The sequence below is a fragment of the Cololabis saira genome, chromosome 4, assembly GCF_033807715.1.
Source record: "Cololabis saira isolate AMF1-May2022 chromosome 4, fColSai1.1, whole genome shotgun sequence".
In the NCBI taxonomy this organism is placed as follows: domain Eukaryota; kingdom Metazoa; phylum Chordata; class Actinopteri; order Beloniformes; family Belonidae; genus Cololabis; species Cololabis saira.
Window position 1 is genome coordinate 2,082,501 of NC_084590.1, and position 23,961 is coordinate 2,106,461.

The window sequence follows — 23,961 nt, forward strand, 5'->3', positions numbered from 1 at the left end:
GTAATATGGTCCAGTTTCCTGATGTAATATGGTCCAGTTTCCTGGTGTAATGTGGTCCAGTTTCCTGGTGTAATATGGTCCAGTTTCCTGGTGTAATGTGGTCCAGTTTCCTGGTGTAATATGGTCCAGTTTCCTGGTGTAATGTGGTCCAGTTTCCTGGTGTAATGTGGTCCAGTTTCCTGGTGTACTGTGGTCCAGTTTCCTGGTGTACTGTGGTCCAGTTTCCTGGTGTAATATGGTCCAGTTTCCTGGTGTAATGTGGTCCAGTTTCCTGGTGTAATGTGGTCCAGTTTCCTGGTGTAATGTGGTCCAGTTTCCTGGTGTAATGTGGTCCAGTTTCCTGGTGTAATGTGGTCCAGTTTCCTGGTGTAATACGGTCCAGTTTCCTGGTGTATTATGGTCCAGTTTCCTGGTGTAATATGGTCCAGTTTCCTGGTGTAATGTGGTCCAGTTTCCTGGTGTAATATGGTCCAGTTTCCTGGTGTAATGTGGTCCAGTTTCCTGGTGTAATATGGTCCAGTTTCCTGGTGTAATGTGGTCCAGTTTCCTGGTGTAATGTGGTCCAGTTTCCTGGTGTAATATGGTCCAGTTTCCTGGTGTAATGTGGTCCAGTTTCCTGGTGTAATACGGTCCAGTTTCCTGGTGTAATATGGTCCAGTTTCCTGGTGTAATATGGTCCAGTTTCCTGGTGTAATATGGTCCAGTTTCCTGGTGTAATGTGGTCCAGTTTCCTGGTGTAATATGGTCCAGTTTCCTGGTGTACTGTGGTCCAGTTTCCTGGTGTAATGTGGTCCAGTTTCCTGGTGTAATATGGTCCAGTTTCCTGGTGTAATATGGTCCAGTTTCCTGGTGTAATATGGTCCAGTTTCCCGGTGTAATATGGTCCAGTTTCCTGGTGTAATATGGTCCAGTTTCCTGGTGTAATGTGGTCCAGTTTCCTGGTGTAATGTGGTCCAGTTTCCTGGTGTAATATGGTCCAGTTTCCTGGTGTATTATGGTCCAGTTTCCTGGTGTACTGTGGTCCAGTTTCCTGGTGTAATGTGGTCCAGTTTCCTGGTGTATTATGGTCCAGTTTCCTGGTGTAATGTGGTCCAGTTTCCTGGTGCAATGTGGTCCAGTTTCCTGGTGTAATATGGTCCAGTTTCCTGGTGTAATGTGGTCCAGTTTCCTGGTGTACTGTGGTCCAGTTTCCTGGTGTACTGTGGTCCGGTTTCCTGGTGTAATGTGGTCCAGTTTCCTGGTGTAATATGGTCCAGTTTCCTGGTGTACTGTGGTCCAGTTTCCTGGTGTAATGTGGTCCAGTTTCCTGGTGTACTGTGGTCCAGTTTCCTGGTGTAATGTGGTCCAGTTTCCTGGTGTAATGTGGTCCAGTTTCCTGGTGTAATATGGTCCAGTTTCCTGGTGTACTGTGGTCCAGTTTCCTGGTGTAATGTGGTCCAGTTTCCTGGTGTAATGTGGTCCCGTTTCCTGGTGTATTATGGTCCAGTTTCCTGGTGTACTGTGGTCCAGTTTCCTGGTGTAATGTGGTCCAGTTTCCTGGTGTAATATGGTCCAGTTTCCTGGTGTACTGTGGTCCAGTTTCCTGGTGTAATGTGGTCCAGTTTCCTGGTGTACTGTGGTCCAGTTTCCTGGTGTAATGTGGTCCAGTTTCCTGGTGTAATGTGGTCCAGTTTCCTGGTGTAATGTGGTCCAGTTTCCTGGTGTAATGTGGTCCAGTTTCTTGGTGTAATACGGTCCAGTTTCCTGGTGTATTATGGTCCAGTTTCCTGGTGTAATATGGTCCAGTTTCCTGGTGTAATGTGGTCCAGTTTCCTGGTGTAATATGGTCCAGTTTCCTGGTGTAATGTGGTCCAGTTTCCTGGTGTAATGTGGTCCAGTTTCCTGGTGTAATATGGTCCAGTTTCCTGGTGTAATGTGGTCCAGTTTCCTGGTGTAATATGGTCCAGTTTCCTGGTGTACTGTGGTCCAGTTTCCTGGTGTAATGTGGTCCAGTTTCCTGGTGTACTGTGGTCCAGTTTCCTGGTGTAATGTGGTCCAGTTTCCTGGTGTAATGTGGTCCAGTTTCCTGGTGTAATATGGTCCAGTTTCCTGGTGTACTGTGGTCCAGTTTCCTGGTGTACTGTGGTCCAGTTTCCTGGTGTAATGTGGTCCAGTTTCCTGGTGTAATGTGGTCCAGTTTCCTGGTGTAATGTGGTCCAGTTTCCTGGTGTAATGTGGTCCAGTTTCCTGGTGTAATGTGGTCCAGTTTCCTGGTGTAATACGGTCCAGTTTCCTGGTGTATTATGGTTCAGTTTCCTGGTGTAATATGGTCCAGTTTCCTGGTGTAATGTGGTCCAGTTTCCTGGTGTAATATGGTCCAGTTTCCTGGTGTAATGTGGTCCAGTTTCCTGGTGTAATGTGGTCCAGTTTCCTGGTGTAATATGGTCCAGTTTCCTGGTGTAATGTGGTCCAGTTTCCTGGTGTAATATGGTCCAGTTTCCTGGTGTATTATGGTCCAGTTTCCTGGTGTAATGTGGTCCAGTTTCCTGGTGTAATATGGTCCAGTTTCCTGGTGTAATGTGGTCCAGTTTCCTGGTGTAATGTGGTCCAGTTTCCTGGTGTAATATGGTCCAGTTTCCTGGTGTAATATGGTCCAGTTTCCTGGTGTAATATGGTCCAGTTTCCTGGTGTAATGTGGTCCAGTTTCCTGGTGTAATGTGGTCCAGTTTCCTGGTGTAATGTGGTCCAGTTTCCTGGTGTAATGTGGTCCAGTGTCCTGGTGTTTGTAAGGACTCTGAGAATCAGAATCAGAATCAGAATACTTTATTGTCAGTGTACCTGGGTACAGTGAGATTTGAAGCAGCATCACCTCTCCAGTGCAAGACAAATAGCAGTAGTGCAAACAATAAGAAATATAAAGCAATAAGAAATATAAGAAATATAAGTAAGACAGCAGCGTTCTGGATCAGCTGGAGCTGCCTGATTGATTTTTTGTTAAGGCCTGTAAAGATGCCATTGCAATAATCCAACCTACTGCAAATGAATGCATGAATAAGTTTTTCCATGTCTTGTTTAGAGAGAATAGTACTACTACTATTCAAAACAACCAAGATGGTGGGAAAAAAATTATCAAACTGACAAGATTTGTTCACGGCTGTAGGCAGATTTAGTGATAAACTTTAGATGGCTGTTGAAGTTCAGGTCTGAGTCAATAATTACACCAAGATTTCTGGCTTGATTTGTAGCTGTCAATGACATGGAGCCAAGGTGAGCGCTGATCTTTTCCCTTTCCCTTTCATTTTTATGGCCAAAAATGATCACCTCTGTCTTTTCTGCATTTAGCTGGAGAATATTCTGGCACATCCACTCATTGATTTGGTGAATACAGTTACTCAATGAGATCAGGGGCCTGTAGTCATGTGGTGACACTGAAATATAGAGCTGTGTGTCATCCGCATAAGTATGGTAGGAAATGTTGTGATGTTCCATAATCTGAGCTAGGGGTAACATATAGATGTTGAATAGAAGCGGTCCGAGAATGGACCCTTGAGGAACCCCACATGTGATCTTGGTTCTCTCAGACTCATGGTTTCCAATTGACTCAAAAAAGGCCCTATCTTGAAGTAAGATTTGAACCATTGAAGCACAGTGCCGGTAAGTCCCACCCGCTCTTCCAATCTGCTGAGAAGAATGTTATGATCAACTGTGTCGAATGCAGCACTGAGATCCAGTAATACCAAAACAGAGGATTTGCATGCATCATTATTCAGATGAATATCATTTAATACTTTGATGAGTACAGTCTCAGTGCTGTGGTGTGGCCGAAATCCAGACTGAAATACATTAAAGAGGTTGTTCTGCATCATAAAAGCATGGATTTGCTGGAAAACAACCTTTTCAATGATTTTCCTCAAAAATGGCAGATTTGATATTGGTCTATAGTTACTAAGTGTTGTAGCATCCAGATTTGATTTTTTTAGAGGTTTTAATACTGCAGTTTTCAAGGCCTGGGGAAACTGGCCTGTTTGAAAAGAGGAATTTATTATCTGCAATACATCCGGAGTTATCCAGTTAAAAACAATTTAAAAAAGTTTGAAGGCAGAATATCAAGACAGCATGTTGTGGACTTTAATTTTGAAACATTTTCCGTTGTATAATCTAAGAGGCTAAAATTTCCCAGATTTACTAGAGGATGAGAAGGCACATATCGTTCCTGAGCTGGAGCTGCACATTTCTTGTCTTATCTGTAATATTGTGTTTGTGAAAAAGGCAGCAAAGTCATTGTAGGCCTTTCGGACAGCAGTTCAGGGGGAATTGAGGCTGTGGGGTTTGTCAGTCTGTGTACCACAGAGAACAGTGTGTGCGAGCATTATTACTGTTTCTATCAATAATAAAAAAACGATTGCCTTGCATTCTTCAGTTTCTGGTTATAGTTGCGAAGACTCTCTTTATAAATGTTGTAATATACCTGAGTTTGTTTTTGTGCCACCTGCGTTCTGCTTGTCTACATATCCTTCTCTGTGCTTTAACCAGTGAGGCGTTTCTCCAGGGTTACTGGTTGCTGCCTTTTTCACAGGTTAGGCTTTTTAATCCGGCCCGCCGGATTCGTCTAAATTATAGTAAAAACCTTGTTCATTTTCCACTTTCCCTGCAATGCCCATGTTTCCCCAATAGATGGCGCACGCGCACTCCAACACATTGACCGTTCTTTGTAAAGTTGTAAAAACTGATATATTCAGATTATTTGAGCTCAGTAAATACAGTAGAGCCCCTGGCACCGATCTCCGCAACGCCGATCCCTGGCACCCATCTCTGCTGGACCGATCCCTGGCACCCATCTCTGCAGCGCCGACCCCTGGCACCCATCTCTGCAGCGCCGACCCCTGGCACCCATCTCTGCAGCGCCGACCCCTGGCACCCATCTCTGCAGCGCCGACTCCTGGCACCCATCTCTGCAGCGCCGACCCCTGGCACCAATATCTGCAGCGCCGATCCCTGGCACCAATCTCTGCAGCGGCGATCCCTGCCACCGATCCCTCGCACCGATCTCTGCAGCGCCAATCCCTGGCACCCATCTCTGCAGCACCAATCCCTGGCACCCATCTCTGCAGCGCCGATCCCTGGCGCCGATCTCTGCAGCGCCGATCCCTGGCGCCGATCTCTGCAGCGCCGATCCCTGCCACCGATCCCTCGCACCGATCTCTGCAGCGCCAATCCCTGCCACCGATCCCTGGCGCCGATCTCTGCAGCGCCGATCCCTGGCGCCGATCTCTGCAGCGCCGATCCCTGCCACCGATCCCTCGCACCGATCTCTGCAGCGCCAATCCCTGGCACTCATCTCTGCAGCACCAATCCCTGGCACCCATCTCTGCAGCGCCGATCCCTGGCGCCGATCTCTGCAGCGCCGATCCCTGGCGCCGATCTCTGCAGTGCCGATCGCTGGCGCCGGTCCTATGCGCTGATCTCTGCAGCGCTAAAGTCTGTGGTGCTTCAGCTTTCACAAAATATCCACTTGAAAATAACTTGAATAATCTCTGCAGAACCTCATACTGGCTCGTATGCTTCAAGTAAAAACCTCCCCAAAAACACAAATCTCATTTTTTTTATCCTCCCGCGTCCCATCATGTCTGCTCGCCTGTTAGTCTGAAAAGCGATGCAGAGCGAGGAGTAGCATAACCGGAGGTGATTGCCAGCAGCAGAGACGGAGAGTCGAGTGCATGTTTCTGATTTTCTCCTGGGTGCCATTTTTCAGCTCTTCTCAGCATTCAGAGGCTGCAGGCCGGATTTCTCGGAGCCGGTAGAAACCCTCTGCCGAGACTGGGAGGGTAGAACTCACGCACCAGAAGCTGAATGCCATCTGCTCTGACACCATGTCATACTTTCTCTGGTTGTGTTCAAGGTGGTTCTACAAACCGGATTCGGTTGAAGTTGGGAAATTGTGTAAAATGTAAATAAAAACAAAATACAACGATTTGAAAATCCTTCTCAACCTATATTCAATTGAATACCCTACAAAGACAACATATTTAATGTTCAAACTGATAAACTTTATTGTTTTTTGCCAAATAATAATTAACTTAGAATTTCATGGCTGCAACGCGTCCAGTAGAAGTTGGGAAAGGCGGCAAAAAATACTGAGAAAGATGAGAAAAGCTCATCAAACACCTATTTGGAACATCCACATGTGATCAGGCTAATTGGGAACAGGTGGGAACCATGATTGGGTATAAAAGGAGCCTCCCCAAACATGCTCAGTCATTCACAAGCAAGGATGGGGCGAGGGTCACCACTTTGTCCACAACTGCGTGAGAAAATAGTTGAACAGTTTAAGAACAACATCTCTCAAAGCAAAATTGCAAGGAATGTAGGGATTTCAACATCTACGGTCCATAATATCAAAAGGTTCAGAGAATCTGGTGAAATCACTGCACGTAAGCACCACGGCCGGAAACCAAGACTGAATGACCGTGACCTTCGATCCCTCAGACGGCACTGCCTTAAAAACCCACATGAGTGTGTAAAGGATATCACCAAATGGGCTCAGCAAAACTTCAGAAAACCACTGTCAGTAAATACAGTTCGTCACTACATCAGTAAGTGCGGGTTAAAACTCCATGCAAAGCAAAAGCTGTTTATGAACAACAGCCAGAAACGCTGCCGGGTTATCTGGGCCCGAGCTCGTGTAAAATGGACTGATGCACAATGGAAAAGTGTTTTGTGGTCTGATGAGTCCACTTTTCAAATAGTTTTTGGAAACACTGGACGTCGTGTCCTCCGGACCAAAGAGGAAGCGGAACCATCCGGACTGTTATAAACGCAGAGTTCTAAAGCAGCATCTGTGACGGTTTGGGGGTGCATTAGTTCCCATGGCATGGGTCACTTACATTTCTGTGAAGGAACATACATGCTGAAAAGTACATACAGATTTTGGAGCAACATATGCTGCCATCCAAGCCATGTCTTTTTCCATGGTGCTTATTTCAGCAAGACAATGCCAAGCCACGTTCTGCACGTGTTACAACAGCGTGGCTTGGTAGTAAAAGAGTCCAGGTTCTCCCCTGGCCCGCTTGCAGTCCAGACCTGTCACTTGACCTGTTTGAGTAAATAAATCAGTATTTTTGGGAAGCTCCTGCCTCCTGGTCTCTCCTGCATTTGGGTCCTCATATTTCCTCACAAATAGTTGCAAATAGGCTACTGGCCTATATAGCCAGGTTTTCATGCTCTGTTGGTTGAGCATGTTGTGTTTAACTGTCATAAAGCATTTGTAATGAAGATTACAATGTAAAATTGACACTCCCTTTAATCTGTCTGCTTGTCATGTTTTCTGCTTAAAAGTTTTTATAAGTCCGCTTTTTCTGGGACAATATGGCCCACCCATTTTTGTCCTGGCCCACCCAAAAATATATTTCTGCCTACGCCACTGGTAAAATATATATTTTTTTCATTAAAACTTCTTTGAATTCTGAGATGAAAACTCAATAGGAGTGGTTGCCAGCGGTTTTCACACATTACTTGACCACTCCGCCTCTACTTAGACAACAATAGTTTCCTCACTTTGCTCAGCTTTTAAAGCGCTGGACAAAAAGCCGAACTCACACCACTATTGCAGTATTGTAAAAAAAATACAACTTTTGGAGCTTCTGACTTTTTTTGTTTTGTTTATGCCATAGTTTGTTTACTTTATAGATACTGCACGGTTTAGCTCACCCACCCCTAAATCAAACTGCTTTCTCAATTGCAGCAACAAAACAGTGGAGTGCCATCCCTTCAAATATTTGATGTTAATGTTAAAAAATGGTTGAAAGACAGTCACATTACTTATGTTGTCATTAAGGTCTGATAATGTCTCTCTGGTTGGCTATAAGCACTGGTCTGTCCTACAGGGGAATGTATTATTATTATTAATATAAATTACAAAATTATTAATGAATTTCTGGAGGTTGAGTCTGATATACAATTTATAATTAATTAAAAAATGTATTATTACTATTATTATTATTAGTAGTAGTAGTAGTAGTAGTAGTAGCAGCAGTAGTAGTAGTAGTAGTAGTAGTATAATTATTATGCTCTGGTTTTGGTAAGAAGTTGTGGGTTTTTCACGGATTTTGTGAGATGAGGTTGTTTTTTTGTTGTTCTCTTAACTGGTAAAATAAAAATTGGCAGACTCAATTATTGATCCAAAAGATTACATATTTATCCTCCCCCTTCCTCCCCCTCTAACAAGAGACGTGATTCTGAATCACGTGAGAATCATGTGTGAATACCGCCATATGAAACTGGGACCATCTGTATTTCTCTTATTTGAGACCGTGAAGCACTTGTTTTGATAGTAAAGACCTCTGTAAGTGTACTTACAGGACTGTCTCAGAAAATTACAATATTGGGATTTTCTGTAATGCAATTACAGAAACAAAAATGTCATACATTCTGGATTCATTACAAATCAACTGAAAGCCTTTTATTATTTTAATATTGATGATCATGGCTTACAGCTTAAGAAAACTCAAATATCCTATCTCAAAAAATTTGAATATTCTGGGAATCTTAATCTTAAACTGTAAGCCATAATCAGCAATATTAAAATAATAAAAGGCTTGCAATATTTCAGTTGATTTGTAATGAATCCAGAATGTATGACATTTTAGTTTTTTTTAATTGCATTACAGAAAATAAACTTTATCACAATATTCAAATTTTCTGAGACAGTCCTGTATTTCCTCAATGAAACTTGGTCTGGAACTGATAAGAGAATCAATAAAGAAGAGGATTGGTAAGCATTATTGCTAATGGAACTGGCATTATTAAAATCTTATTAATTCCCTTTAATTTTGATGAAAAACTTTATTTTTAGACAAAGAACGGAGGCTTGCAAGTGGAACCAGACTGCAACGTTCAGCATGCAAAAATAGATGCACCCTCAGGTGACATGACAAACTTTCAGTTCATTTGGACCGTACTGTTTGAAGATCATTGTGTGTGAAATAAGGGAGTTAAGGAGGAGGGCAAATCCTCATATAAACCCTGCAGCTGGGATTGACGTACGGAAATCACACTGATCATGTGCAGATGTACGCAGCGTGAATCTGAAATGGGACTCACATGCGGTCTACGAGGCACGCAGGTCTGATGTAAAGAGTGTGAGGAGCCAGTAAACACAGACATGGATATTTACTGCATCTGAACTATGTAAACATGACTACAGACACATCTGAGAGACATTAGCATCCAACACAACGATGGTGTGGAGGAAACAGCGTGCAGATCTGATGTCCACACATGGCAGCTGTGATCAACAACTAGTAACACACGCCAGGAAAACAATGGCTTCAAAGAAGAAGCACAAGATATACGAGCATCTTTTCACCCGTGTTACAACTAGAAAATACACTTCTAGGAGAGAGCGACTAAACAATGGAGCTTTTGATCAATAACAGCTGTTTGCTATGATGCAGTCCTGGAGCCAGAAGATCATTAACATTATTTTCACCAAAGACAAGAACCTTGGCTATACACACTCGTCTGCTTTTTGAAGCCGTGCCTTCACATGGTTTTACTTACTGATGGTGTACGAATGCACAGGCCAGAGTTCCACCCAGATCTGGAGCTGTGACCTCAGACGGGTGCAGCTGCAGGACTGACACTGGGCTTTTCTAAGTTTGTCAAGATTTTTGAACACATTTAAGGAGTGACCCCAGGACAGAATTAGCTGCTTACACTGCCAGCTCCACAAAGAGATGTGGTTTCTGTAGGCAAGCTTAGCAGAACATGGGTTGAACTGTCCCAGCTATAATCTCTCCTATTCATGTGATATGCAGCGCGTTTACAGGGGAAGTTTAATTCCTCTTTCAGAATTAAAATTAAATCCGATTTAAAATTAGTAAAAATGACCATGTAAACACCTAATTCCAAATGAAAATGGCCATTCTAAATTAACATTAATTCTGAAGTAAGTGGCTGGTTTATTCTGATTTTAAATCTGAATAGAATAATTCCAGATCATGTATACACTCAATCCTCTTTAAATTAATTCCGGTCTTTCTTTCTGCTCGTTCTCTCGCCCGTCTGTCTCCATGATCTTATATTCCACTGGGCTGGTTTTCCTAACAAAGTTTAAAGATGCAGCAGCAGTAAACGCTGGTCAAGAGCAGAGACCATTTATTTAATCAATAGAAATCATTAAAAGAACAGATGGAAACAGGAAACATCAAAATTGTGATCTTTTCAAAGTTGTAGCGGCTAAGTTAGTTTTTCTTCCGGTAGTTTAACTTCCGGTCCCCCCCCTATCCAATCAGAACCTTCCCAACCCCCAGACCTGGAGAGGAATTGGAGAAAGACCATCAAACGTGTTTTCCATGTAAACCTCAATTCAGAATTACTATTTCCATGTAAACTCAAAGGAAAATAGTTTAATTCGGAATTATTTAATTTGGAATAATTAATTCCGAATTAAAAAACATCATGTAACCGTGGCCATGGTAGCAGCTTCAGTACACTTCTGTCTCCTCAATTGCCTCAATTGTGTTTCTGAAGAGGATCCCTCATTTCTGTGGTATCCAATAATTTGGTTCCTCACTTTCTACTCTAAAAGTTTCTGCAGTTTACTTACACACCTAACCTTTACTTATGTTGAGCCTTACTAACAACCATGTGGTGCCAGATAACTCGTCGTGTTTGTGAATGGCTGAACCTTCCAGAAGCTCTGCTTCGCTTATATATCAAATATTCACATATCTTGATATTTGTTCATTAGCTGGATAATTGGTTTGAATTTTGGCATTAATCTTCTCTTTTTATTATTTGAAAACAGAAAAGCTCAAAAGTTAAACACGTTTGCGAGCATGTTATAATTTGTTCACCTCATAGCAACAAGCAGACAGTACCAACCATATTCATGTATCAGATAAAGTTCATTTCATTAAAATCTTATGCTTTTATATGGTACATTTGAGAAAATAACTCGTACTGGAAAGCATATATTTAGGTGTATTGCATGAAGGACAACTCAAAAACCTAATTGTACTGCCCCACGGTAAAATGCCAATTTACCATCAGTACAATACCATGAAGTGCTTGTTAATTATGTACTGAGTCTTTAACTTGGTTGAGTTCTCTGTCATTAGCAGAAATGTCAGACAACAATAATGAAAGAGCTCTCCTCTAAGAAGATGGCCTGTTTAAAGAAGGTCCAGCCAAATATTCAGAGAATCTGGATGTGCCTCAGCCAGCTGGGGACTCGCATCAATACCCAGACAATCAAAGAATCAAGACTTCATAACTAAATCATTAAACTGCATTATTTACATGAAATGATATTGAGACTGTAAGATCTTATTAAAACTGATTTCTTTTCTTTGTATGAGCACCGTAAGAAAATGCGTAAGAAATCCATTTCCATTTATTTTTGTGGTCAATTTTTGAACAGAAAAGTAAAAAAAAAGAAAGAAAAGAAAACATATATCTACTCTCAGCCTGAATAAGCAGTATTTTACATAGAACTAGTGAGGCTGACCGAGGTGACCAATACCACGAAAACAAGTGACAGGCAACATCTAGCTAAATGATTTCATAGTTCCATAAGCGGAAATAAAAATAGAAATGGAGGACAGAAGTGTGTTTTCCATGTCAGCGCTCCCTCACAGATTCACGCCCTGCATGTCGCCGTCTCGGCTTTTCTGACCCGGGAGACATTTCCTGCTGAAATCTGAGGTGGAAGGAAATGGACTGTGTTGCTGAAACATTCATGCAACATGACTAGAGGCTGTAATAAGATAATAAGATAGGACCTGCTTTTAACAAAAAACCATGTCAAAATAAACGCAGGAGTGGACTAGTGTACTAGCTGTTACACTTACTGACAGCACCCATGCAGTTCATCTGAGACTAATACCAGCTTTAACTAAAACCTACTTTAAAGGTAGACTAAGCAGGATCAAAAGTAATCCCTCTCAATCATGTCTTATATGTGGTTGTGTATTTCTTTACTTCAATTAGTTTTTAACTATTCCTCATTTTAAAATCAATAGTGTCCGAATTTGGTTTAAATCATACATGTAAAGTTCACGCATAAAATGTGAAGCATAACTATGTTTGCAAATGTTAAGAGTGGGAATGGGAATTGAAAGTCAAATTTGCAGATAGTCAATATCTAATAGTCCATGGAATAATGTATTAAATTCTTACAAATTCAAAAATGTATTCGAACCAACCAAAAACATTCAATAGATATACCTCCAACTAGGAATTTTTTCAAAGGACTACCTTATTTTCACGACCATTAGGCGCATAAACGTCTTATTTTTTTTCAAAATGTGCCGCGCGCCCAATGTGTTATTGTAAGTGCGGACTTAATTCAGGCCACCGTGAGAACGTCAAAGGGGGAAGTACGGGCGCTGATTTGCGGACGTAGTTATTAAGGCAAATGAAAAGGGCTGGATGGATGAAGGGATGATGAAAGAGTGGCTGAGGCAGGTCTATGTGAGGATGAAGGGATGATGAAAGAGTGGCAGAGGCAGGTCTATGTGAGGATGAAGGGATGATGAAAGAGTGGCAGAGGCAGGTCTATGTGAGGATGAAGGGATGATGAAAGAGTGGCTGAGGCAGGTCTATGTGAGGATGAAGGGATGATGAAAGAGTGGCTGAGGCAGGTCTATGTGAGGATGAAGGGATGATGAAAGAGGGGCAGAGGCAGGTCTATGTGAGGATGAAGGGATGATGAAAGAGTGGCAGAGGCAGGTGTATGTGCGGCGACCCGGTGGTTTCTTTCACACATCACCATCGCTGCTGATCTGTGACTCTATGCGTGATCATCTCACAGACGATGTGAAAGAAGAAGTGAAACAAATGAACGCTGCGCTTGCTGTTATTCCAGGAGGTGTCAGGACTCGGCCCGTCGGGCTGAGACCAGGAGAACAGCTACAGAGTATTAAAATAAATAAATAACAGTAACCATACTCTCTAACGTAGCCAGGACGAACTTGCGACGAGCTGTTGGCAGTCGCTCTATTTAACTCCCAAAAACTAATTAACTAATGCGCTGCAGCTGAGTGTTCAGAGCGCGCCCGTCTCTCGCGCCCAGCTCGTTGCCCGGCTCGCGCTCGTGCCCGGCATCATTTCCGAGGGGCCGCACGCAGAGCTGTCTGGGAGATTTGCGAGGCCCTGTGCGGAATGGCCGGGGGGGGCCCTCGTGCGTGAGCGTAGCGAGCGCGCGCAAAATCTTTGGGTTTTTCGGGTCGGATCGGGTGTCTATATGCGCAATTTTAACTCTCCAATTAGCAAAATACTGGATACCTTCCCCTGCCTCATCATCATCTGGGCTTGCCTCGACGCGGGGCCCCACGGCTGCTTAAGACCCGGTCGGATCGGTGATTTTTGTAACAAATTTATCAAACGAGCCTTTCAGAGAGGCATTAAACTCTTCTATTTTCTTTCGTTTTTTTCTTTTTTCATCCCCTGATGGAAATTTCCTGAATCTGTCTCGTTCTCTCGACATTGTGTGACAGTTTGTTCCAACTCCACCCGTCTGGATCAGAGCAGCTTGTGTCTGCGCTTGGTCTGACGCAGTTGTGTTGAACAACAGACACGCACATCATTGCACATATATTTATGGATATGCACAGACTAGTACACATTTAGGTCTGTAATGGAACGTGACTGTTGATATTTATAAGGGAAGAAAGGAAAAAAAATAAATTTGAAAAAAAAAAAACGGCCCATAGTGCGAGGCCCCTTGGGGCGCGAGGCCCCTTGGGGTGTGAGGCCCGTTGGGGCGCGAGGCCCCGTGTGGTCGCACGGTTCGCACACCCCTTGCGGCGGCCCTGGCCGCACGGCACGGAAAGTGACTCTGACAGCGGGGAAAGTGGGACTGGAACAGCTGATTTAGCAGCTGTTTAATGCAGAAATGGAGGATGAGGACTTGGATGGGTTTGATTAATGCAATAACGATTGTAATAACTTAAATAAAGCACAATCAAACTCATTTTTGCTCCCGCTCTATTTTTAAATACGCACACTTGTATGCTTGTGTGTGTTGTTGTAAGGCGGTGCGCCGTGTGTGTGTTTTAAATACAGAAATGACACACATAACTGAGGTCGCACCTTTCCACACGGCGCGCCGTATGGTCGCAAAAATACGGTATCTGCTAAATTTGGCTGCCTTTTTAACATTTCTAGAATCTTTCACACTATTGGAGCCCAAAACAGTTGATGATGTTACTAGGGTATCCATGGAATTAGTTTAACTAACAAATACAAAATGTGTTTATACCTTAACTTGCTCAGACATGCTAAATTTAAGCTAGCTATCACAGTTTTCTTATACAATTATGTAATTTATAGTTAGATCACCACATCACTCAGACATCAACTGAACCTTTTTAAACCATTGCAAATTATTCTAGCAACTAACCATAGTTAAGTTTATTTTAGTAATTATTGTGCTTTTTATTAGCATGTTTTCCAATTCTGAATAGTGATGCCATTAAAACCATTTAATTCCAAATCGGAATATTTCCAAACTTCTCCAGCTTAAATTCCCATGAATATATTCATGACATGTTCTGCTCTTTGCAAGCCTATCAACTATACTTACACAAATAATTGGAATGCAATTTCTTATGTAGGTTTTTTGTAGCAGGATATTCATGAATCTCTAAATAGCAAAGCTTTAAAAAAGAGGTTTTGGATGCTGGTTAACACAGGGGTCAGTTCTAGAAACATCTCTGGAAAGGGAAACGTCACAGATTTGATTTGATTCAAATCTGGTGGGTGAAGTAGAAATAAATAAATGCATGGGCTTTTCAGCTGCTCCTGATATAACAAACCTGCAGCGTGGGTTAGGGTTATGCCAGGGTTAAAACAGTGGCTTTAGTTTAACAGCCCGCCCGTTCCACCACCACATCGTTTGGGACAAACACGGGAACAGTTCAGGGGTGTGGTGCAACAATCAAGTTGCTTCTAAGTAGTAGCTTCTAAGTAATTTTGAGAATTTAAATACCAGGCCTAAGCCCTTTTTTCAAAGCTCCTTCAGAGCACAGGATCTTGTCTTGCATGTCGTGTTTGTTTGGAGGAGTGAAGTGCTTGGCAGGGATGATAGAGGCCTGCATGGATGAACAGGCAGAATGTATCAGGAACAAATCCAGATATCTGGAAAGAGTTCTGTGCTGTGAGCGTGGGAGAAACAAATCAGACAGAACTGTTTGGACAGCAGTCCAACTGGGAGAGGTCAACGTAGGGAAAAACCAGTCAGTAATGGAATATTCAGGCCGTATCTCCACCAAGATACTAATAGAGCTATAAACCACAAATAAAAAGGAACATTTCACCCATTTTTCCACCTTATTTCATCACAGCGATGACTAAGTACCACGTCACTGCCGACATTTTTGGAGAGGAAATCCTACAAACCTCTCTTCTCCTCAACTCTGCCAGACTCTTCACCAACGCTGTGCAATGGGAATGTATCTTCCTCTTAATGGGTTTGTCTTGATTTAAAGTATCTAAAAGCAACTCAAATGTGTTGATTGTAGCACAAAAAGTGGTCATCCAAGCAACTGAGGAGACAGTGAAACCTTGGCCTCAAAAACTTAATTATAAAAACATAATTATGTCGTCCCCAGAGAACGAGGACACAGAGTATGTGGGCGAAAATAAATATATGGTAAAGTCTCTGCTCTGAATATCAATCACACCTTCAAGACATACAAGAAATAAATACATGCAAGTACATACAACCTTAATTCTACTGGTGGATACAATTAAGGGAAATACGGTGACTGTATTTTGACTTCTTAACCCTTGTGCTGTCTTTGGGTCAAGGAAGGAGGAAGAGAGGAAGGGAGGGAGGGAGGGAGGGAGAGAGGGAGGGAGGGAGGAAGGGAGGGAGGAAGGGAGGGAGAGAGGGAGGGAGGGAGGAAGGGAGGGAGGAAGGGAGGGAGGAAGGGAGGGAGGGAGGAAGGAAGAAAGAAAGAAAGAAAGAAAGAAAGAAAGAAAGAAAGAAAGAAAGAAAGAAAGAAAGAAAGAAAGAAAGAAAGAAAGAAAGAAAGAAAGAAAGAAAGAAAGAAAGAAAGAAAGAAAGAAAGAAAGAAAGAAAGAAAGAAAGAAAGAAAGAAAGAAAGAAAGAAAGAAAGAAAGAAAGAAAGAAAGAAAGAAAGAAAGAAAGAAAGAAAGAAAGAAAGAAAGAAGGGAAAAAAGAAGGAAGGAAGGAAGGAAGGGAGGGAGGGAGAAAGAAAGAAAGAAAGAAAGAAAGAAAGAAAGAAAGAAAGAAAGAAAGAAAGAAAGAAAGAAAGAAAGAAAGAAAGAAAGAAAGAAAGAAAGAAAGAAGGAAGGGAAAAAAGAAGGAAGGAAGGAAGGAAGGAAGGGAGGGAGGGAGAAAGAAAGAAAGAAAGAAAGAAAGAAAGAAAGGAAGGAAGAAAGAAAGGAAGGAAGAAAACAAGGAAAGAAGGAAGGGAAAAAAGAAGGAAGGAAGGAAGGAAGGAAGGAAGGAAGGAAGGAAGGAAGGAAGGGAGGGAGGGAGGGAGGGAGGGAGAAAGAAAGAAAGAAAGAAAGAAAGAAAGAAAGAAAGAAAGAAAGAAAGAAAGAAAGAAAGAAAGAAAGAAGGGAAAAAAGAAGGAAGGAAGGAAGGAAGGGAGGGAGGGAGAAAGAAAGAAAGAAAGAAAGAAAGAAAGAAAGAAAGAAAGAAAGAAAGAAAGAAAGAAAGAAAGAAAGAAAGAAAGAAAGAAGGAAGGGAAAAAAGAAGGAAGGAAGGAAGGAAGGAAGGAAGGGAGGGAGGGAGGGAGAAAGAAAGAAAGAAAGAAAGAAAGAAAGAAAGAAAGAAAGAAAGAAAGAAAGAAAGAAAGAAAGAAAGAAAGAAAGAAAGAAGGAAGGGAAAAAAGAAGGAAGGAAGGAAGGAAGGGAGGGAGAAAGAAAGAAAGAAAGAAAGAAAGAAAGAAAGAAAGAAAGAAAGAAAGAAGGGAAAAAAGAAGGAAGGAAGGAAGGAAGGAAGGAAGGAAGGAAGGAAGGAAGGAAGGAAGGAAGGAAGGAAGGAAGGAAGGGAGGGAGGGAGGGAGGGAGGGAGGGAGGGAGGAAGGAAGGAAGGAAGGAAGGAAGGAAGGAAGGAAGGAAGGAAGGAAGGAAGGAAGGAAGGGAGGAAGGAAGGAAGGAAGGAAGGAAGGAAGGAAGGAAGGAAGGAGAATGAGGTCATTTTGAGCCAAAGACAGTACCAGGGTTAAGAGTTTCATCTCTTGTAAGAGAAGTGGTGATTGTTCAACACCTGCTAGTCAAACACAACAACAACAACAAAAGTTTGACATTTCTAATGAGAACTGTAAACTTCAGTGTCCTGCCAGAAACTGTGATCCAGTATCTTTGTTCCACACACATCATTCTGGAGAGAATATTTAGTCCACAAAATCAGAATTAGTCACCCTGATGACATCATAATGACATCATGGAGTCATTTTTACAGGCTTGGAAAGAAAAGGAAAAGCAACAACTGGGTCCCTAAACACATGACATAAATGTTTCTCAGTGAGGTATGAATGAGTCTGTGTGGGAACATGTTGGTCATGGAACAGATAAGGGAGGCAATCTGCTTTTACACACGCTTTTTCATGCTTTTAAAGTGCATTACATTTTGTATACTAGTGTATTATAATGTTATCAATCTAGACATGTCAAAGCACTTTTCAGATAGCTACTTCTTTCCACTCTGTGTAAAGGAAAAGAATCAGTGGAAGGAAGTTTAATTCCTCTTTAATTCAGAATTAAAATTAAATCTGATTTAAAATGAGTACAAATGACCATGTAAACACCTAATTCCCAATGAAAATGGCCATTCTGAATTAAACTTAATTCTGAAGTAAGTGGCTGGTTTATTCTGATTTTAAATCTGAATAGAATAATTCCAGATCATGTAAACACTCATTCCTTTTTAAATGAATCCCGGTCTTTCTTTCTGCTCGTTCCTTCCCCGTCTGTCTCCATGATCTTATATTCCACTGGGCTGGTTTTCCTAACAAAGTTTCAAGATGCAGCACGCTTCCGGTAGTTTAACTTCCGGTCCCCCCCTATCCAATCAGAACCTTCCCAACCCCCAGACCTGGAGAGGAATTGGAGAAAGACCATCAAACGTGTTTTCCATGTAAACCTCAATTCAGAATTACTATTTCCATGGAAACTTGAAGGAAAATAATTTAATTCCAAATTATTTAATCCGGAATAATGAGTTCCGAATTAAAAGACATCATGTAACCGTGGCCAATGTTTACCTCTTAAAACTAACTGGTGGGGAGTAGCTTAAGCTTCAACTTAGACTAGAACTTGTTGCTCGTGAGCCAACGTCAGTATTGTAAACTAAGGGGACTGGGTCGCCATATTTAGCTAATGTTCAGATCCCTCTAACAATATTTTACCAAAAAAAAAACCAACTTGTGACAAATCTAGCAACTTCTTTCAGGTGTCATTGAAAAATCACAAATCTGTGAATCCAAAGCTGGCTGATCTTGCACTAGTCCAGCGCCATTGAATAATAAATAATGATAATTATTCATATATAATTCTAATTAATGTAATCATCAGGACGAATATTAAATGGTTTCTGTCCTGGCCAAAAGGCAGGACAAAGGAGGAGGGCTTGCATTGCGAAATAAAAGCAATAAAATAGGTATTTAGGGATGTTTTACTTCCTTTTTTAAACTATCCCACTACTTTATTCCCGTTTACTGCAGCATCCATTACAATTATACACAAACTGTGAAGCCAATAGCTCCTTTCCTTACCGAGGAGTTGGCAACGCTGGCTGACCGTGACGTAAAACAAAGTCAAAGCAGACTCCTCTGCATGTCAGGAATATCTGCAGTTTGGAAATACTTCACATGGGACAGTGTACGCAGTTCTACAGCAGCTTCTACTGTTTATCAGTATACGCTCAATCACAGGACCCAGACCTGGAAACAACAGATGTGATCAGGACATTCCTGTCCAACACTGTGTTTACTCTTCCTAGAAGTGAAACATCCAGCAAATATGACTCAACGCAGTCTGTGGTGATAAGAGTAGAGCAGCTAAATGCTTGAAGAGATAGGGAACTGGAAAATATCTGCATTCATGTTGAGCAGGGAGGATGTCTGGTGCAGAACAGTGGGGAAGAAACCGCTGTACAAAAACTTGCCATTTAACTCCTAATTTCAATATGTTGTACAAACACCGTTGCTCTAGCGTTTAAACTCTCAAGTGCCAAAGTCACACTGCTCATATTATCCCATTTTGACCACTTTCAACAAATTCAGTAATGGTGAGCCATGCGGGATTGGTGTTAACTTTCACTCTATTGGATTGCTGTCAGCATCAGATAGGATATTTAACAAAACTCAAATATCCTATCTGAAAAAATTAGAATATTCTGGGAATCTTAATCTTAAACTGTAAGCCATAATCAGCAATATTAAAATAATAAAAGGCTTGCAATATTTCAGTTGATTTGTAATGAATCCAGAATGTATGACATTTTAGTTTTTTTAATTGCATTACAGAAAATAAAGAACTTTATCACAATGTAGTAATTTTCTGAGACAGTCCTGTATTGATAAGTTCCAGTAGTTGTGTCATCCTTGTTGACGAGTGTAAACGAGGAACACTCACCCTCCGGGTGTTGTCCAGGACCCTGGGGTCGGGCTGGCCGTAGTTGGGGGGGTTGGCGTGGGGGTCGTAGCCCAGCCTGGACAGCATGGGGGCGATGACTGCCATGTCCCTCACCACGTCAGCCGGGATCTTCCCCACCCACTTTGACAAGGCCTCCACGTTGACGGGCTTGATGACCTGGTCGGTGGAGCGCTCCACCCTGACACACAGAAACACACTGCTGTCAGAACAGCTCTGCAGGATACAGCCTTCCTGGAGACGGGCTGGCAGAATAACGCCGTTTAAAACCCAAACCCGACCAGTTAAAAACAACCTACTTTCAGAATGAAGAAAATTATAGTATTGTTGAATGAAAAAGTACTTGTACATGTCAAGTGCAGTATTGGAGTTGAGGGGGGGATGAGGGGAGATGACATCCCCCCCTGAAATAAAAACGGTGCAAATCATCCCCCCTGAAATAAAAACGGTCCAAACCATCCCCCCTGAAATAAAAACGGTCCAAATCATCCCCCCCTGAAATAAAAACGGTCCAAATCATCCCCCCCTGAAATAAAAACGGTCCAAATCATCCCCCCTGAAATAAAAACGGTCCAAATCATCCCCCCCTGAAATAAAAACGGTCCAAATCATCCCCCCCTGAAATAAAAACGGTCCAAATCATCCCCCCTGAAATAAAAACGGTCCAAATCATCCCCCCCTGAAATAAAAACGGTCCAAATCATCCCCCCCTGAAATAAAAACGGTCCAAATCATCCCCCCCTGAAATAAAAACGGTCCAAATCATCCCCCCTGAAATAAAAACGGTCCAAATCATCCCCCCCTGAAATAAAAACGGTCCAAATCATCCCCCCCTGAAATAAAAACGGTCCAAATCATCCCCCCTGAAATAAAAACGGTCCAAATCATCCCCCCTGAAATAAAAACGGTCCAAATCATCCCCCCTGTAAAACTGCCATCCCTCCTTTCCATCCCTTATGTCATTTCATCAATGAATGTGGTTTTACTGATATTTCAACATTTAGAGTCATCACCGGAAAAATAACACCAGAAAAATAGTTTATTTGACAATTTTCACCTGTTTCAAGTAAATTTTCACTTGAAATAAGTAGAAAAATCTGCCAGTGGAACAAGATTTATCTTCTCATTACAAGCAAAAAAATCTTGTTCCACTGGCAGATTTTTCTACTTATTTCAAGTGAAAATCTACTTGAAACAGGTGAAAATTGTTGTTTTTTTCCAGTGATGAGTCTTGTTTTAAGTGTAATGAGATTTTTTTTACTAAAATGAGACATTTTAACTAGAAATAAGACAAATATTCTTGTTAAGATTGTGAGTTTTTGCAGTGATCCATGTTACTTATCCTGTGAAGGACAGAGTCATATTGATAAGTTCAGAAAAGTGTTTTTTATTGTTGTGTTTTGATGTATTTGATGTAAGTCCAGTGGATATTTAAAGCTTACAGAAGGCTGCATTTAACTGCTGCTATGTCATTCCTGCAGTATTTCTGCAGGTGTTTTGGTCACTGCTATTATTTGTAATATATTATATTATTTGTAATCAGCACAAATTATCTGTCCCCATATGATAAAACCCACCATCCCCCTGATTGTTTTTACAACTCGAGTGCTGGTCAAGTGTGTACAGTTTGGAATGTACTGCAAAAAGCAGAATGCACACACAGATCCATTTGAGACTTCACACACATTAAACCATTTGGTGACCACACTCACCATGCCCCAGATTTACACACAGTATATAAAAAGAAGAGAAACGGTCCATCAGTATCTTAGTGGCTGGAACTGGTTGGTGAAACACACGTTGGGATTTTGGGCTTCTCTCAGTAGGTCCTGAATAAATAACTCTTCCTCTTGGTTCATTTCCAGCCTAGATTTATTATCCCTGACCTGCCCGGATGAAACAATTTAATTTAATCTAATTTCTTTGAGCCAAGTCATTCAATCAGTGTCAAACAACAAATCAAATAGTTGTACTAGTTTTTTACCATTGTCAGCGTGTACATTTGCAACCAATCTGCTGAACAAAAATTATTTTTCAGAAAAACTAAACCCAGAGAATGTGGTGAGATAAAACTAAATTTGAGAGCAATGCATGCTGATGATATTTATTGTAATAATTTATATAATAATGTTTCACTTTTTTACCATTATGTCATAACTTGTTTAATTATTTATTTTACAAATTAAATATTCAACAAGCCAGGGATCTGGAGCAACATTGTTGTGAGTGCTTATCAGCAATTTGGATGAAAGTATGACCATACTTCTCTTTCACCTCGTCCTCATTCCATGTCTACCAGTGACTACGTTTACATGCAGTCAAAATTCGGGTTATTGCTAATATTCTAGTTACTGAAACATGCGGAATATTCAGTTTACATGGTAATTAATCATTCAGGATATCTGGATCAAACCAGCGACGCACGAAGAACGTGATGACGCAATTCCCGTCATTTCTGCTTCTTCTTCCTGGATCCAAATTCAAAACAAATGATGCTTCAGCAACTTTTCTCTCACCTTCTTGTAAATCTTCTATCCCGGTACTTTCTACCGTCTACAAATGCAGAAATGTTCATATCCTTCATTACATTTATGAAGTGATTAGTCTCCTCCTCACTCCAAAAGTGTGCCGTGGTCTTGCGTTTCTCCGTGTTTATAAGAACTTCCTCCTTAAGAAAACTCAAATATCCTATCTCAAAAAATTTGAATATTCTGGGAATCTTGATCTCAAACTGTAAGCCATGATCAGCAATATTAAAATAATAAAAGTCTTGCAATATTCCAGTTGATTTGTAATGAATCCAGAATGTATGACATTTTAGTTTTTTTAATTGCATTACAGAAAATAAAGAACTTTATCACAATATTCTAATTTTCTGAGACAGTCCTGTACATACCACATGCAAAACTACAGTGAGTTTCAGCATACATTCAGATTTTAATTTCAATGATTAAATACATTTCATTCTGGTTGGGGGGGAAAAACCCAACAGGATTTCAAATACTATCTTTCTTTTTAGTACCTTTAGCTTTTTGCTGGCTCTTTCAGATTGTTCTGTTCCCTAACATTGAATACTTGCAGACCAATTCAATTCAATAGTATTTCTATAGCGTTTATTCTAACAGAAGTTGTCTCTAGCCCCAGAACACGACCCGTGGTCCAGCCTCTCTCTTCCTGGGTTTTCTGTCTCACTCTCTACTTCAATACAGCAACTCAATTTCCGCTAATCCATTTACTTTGCAATTTAATCTTTACACTATATGGGTATATCTCCTGAATGATTAATAGAGTGAGCTGGTTTTGTCATCTCAGGAGAATGGTATAGATGCTTTCTGAGGCGGACCGTGATCCAAACACTCACTCTGCTAGAAAAGAGGAGAGAATCACTTTAGGTAACTCCATCAAAGCCCAGGATGCTGCTGTATCCACATCCTGGTAGATGTGTGCAGGACCAAAACACCTGGAGTTTACAATGTAAAAAGGAACATTTCATAAAATGTCTATCCTTACCAAGGCTACAAGTTAATGTAATCGTAAAAAAAATAACAATTCCCTAAAACCCTAAACATTGTACTATTCCCTAAACCAGGATTGAGGATCTCAGGAACATAATTACCTTAGCAGACTTTTAGGTATATACATGACTGTCTCAGAAAATTAGAATATTGTGATAAAGTTCTTTATTTTCTGTAATGCAATTAAAAAAACAAAAATGTCATACATTCTGGATTCATTACAAATCAACTGAAATATTGCAAGCCTTTTATTATTTTAATATTGCTGATTATGGTTTACAGTTTAAGATTAAGATTCCCAGAATATACTAATTTTTTTAGATAGAATATTTGAGTTTTCTTAAGCTGTAAGCCATGATCAGCAATATTAAAATAATAAAAGGCTTGCAATATTTCAGTTGATTTGTAATGAATCCAGAATGTATGACATTTTTGCATTACAGAAAATAAAAGGACTTTATCACAATATTCTAATTTTCCGAGACAGTCCTGTATAATAAATAATAGAAAACAATTTAAGGAAAACAAACTCAGCCGATCCAATGGGTTTTCACAAAATTCAGGAGAATTCTCTTCTCATCATGCTGATGAAAAGAAAATGTTATGCGCCAATCAAACTTGTGGAAGTGGTAAAGCTATACTGGTAGGGCAGTATCTGGTGATAGCTACAGGGTCTGGAGGACCGACAAGGCCCCCAGCCCCCGCTGCTCCCCAGGGCTGGGCTGGGCTCCTAGTCTGACTAGAGATGGGTTTAATGCACACAATACATTTCCCTATTGTGGGATTACTAAAGGGAAAATTAGTATTATTATTATTATTATTAGGAAAAATACCT

The 23,961-nt window shown here is 41.1% G+C and overlaps 1 protein-coding gene across 2 annotated transcripts in view; it reads right to left on the reverse strand.

Moving 5' to 3' along the window:
• tpst1 (tyrosylprotein sulfotransferase 1) overlaps positions 1 to 23,961 on the reverse strand; it is a 114,514-nt gene that overhangs the window by 14,169 nt on the left and 76,384 nt on the right. For both annotated transcript variants that reach the window (XM_061718652.1, XM_061718651.1), the window contains exon 3: positions 19,594 to 19,792. In XM_061718652.1, the coding sequence (XP_061574636.1) occupies positions 19,594 to 19,792 (199 nt within the window). The remainder of the gene's footprint in view (positions 1 to 19,593; positions 19,793 to 23,961) is intronic.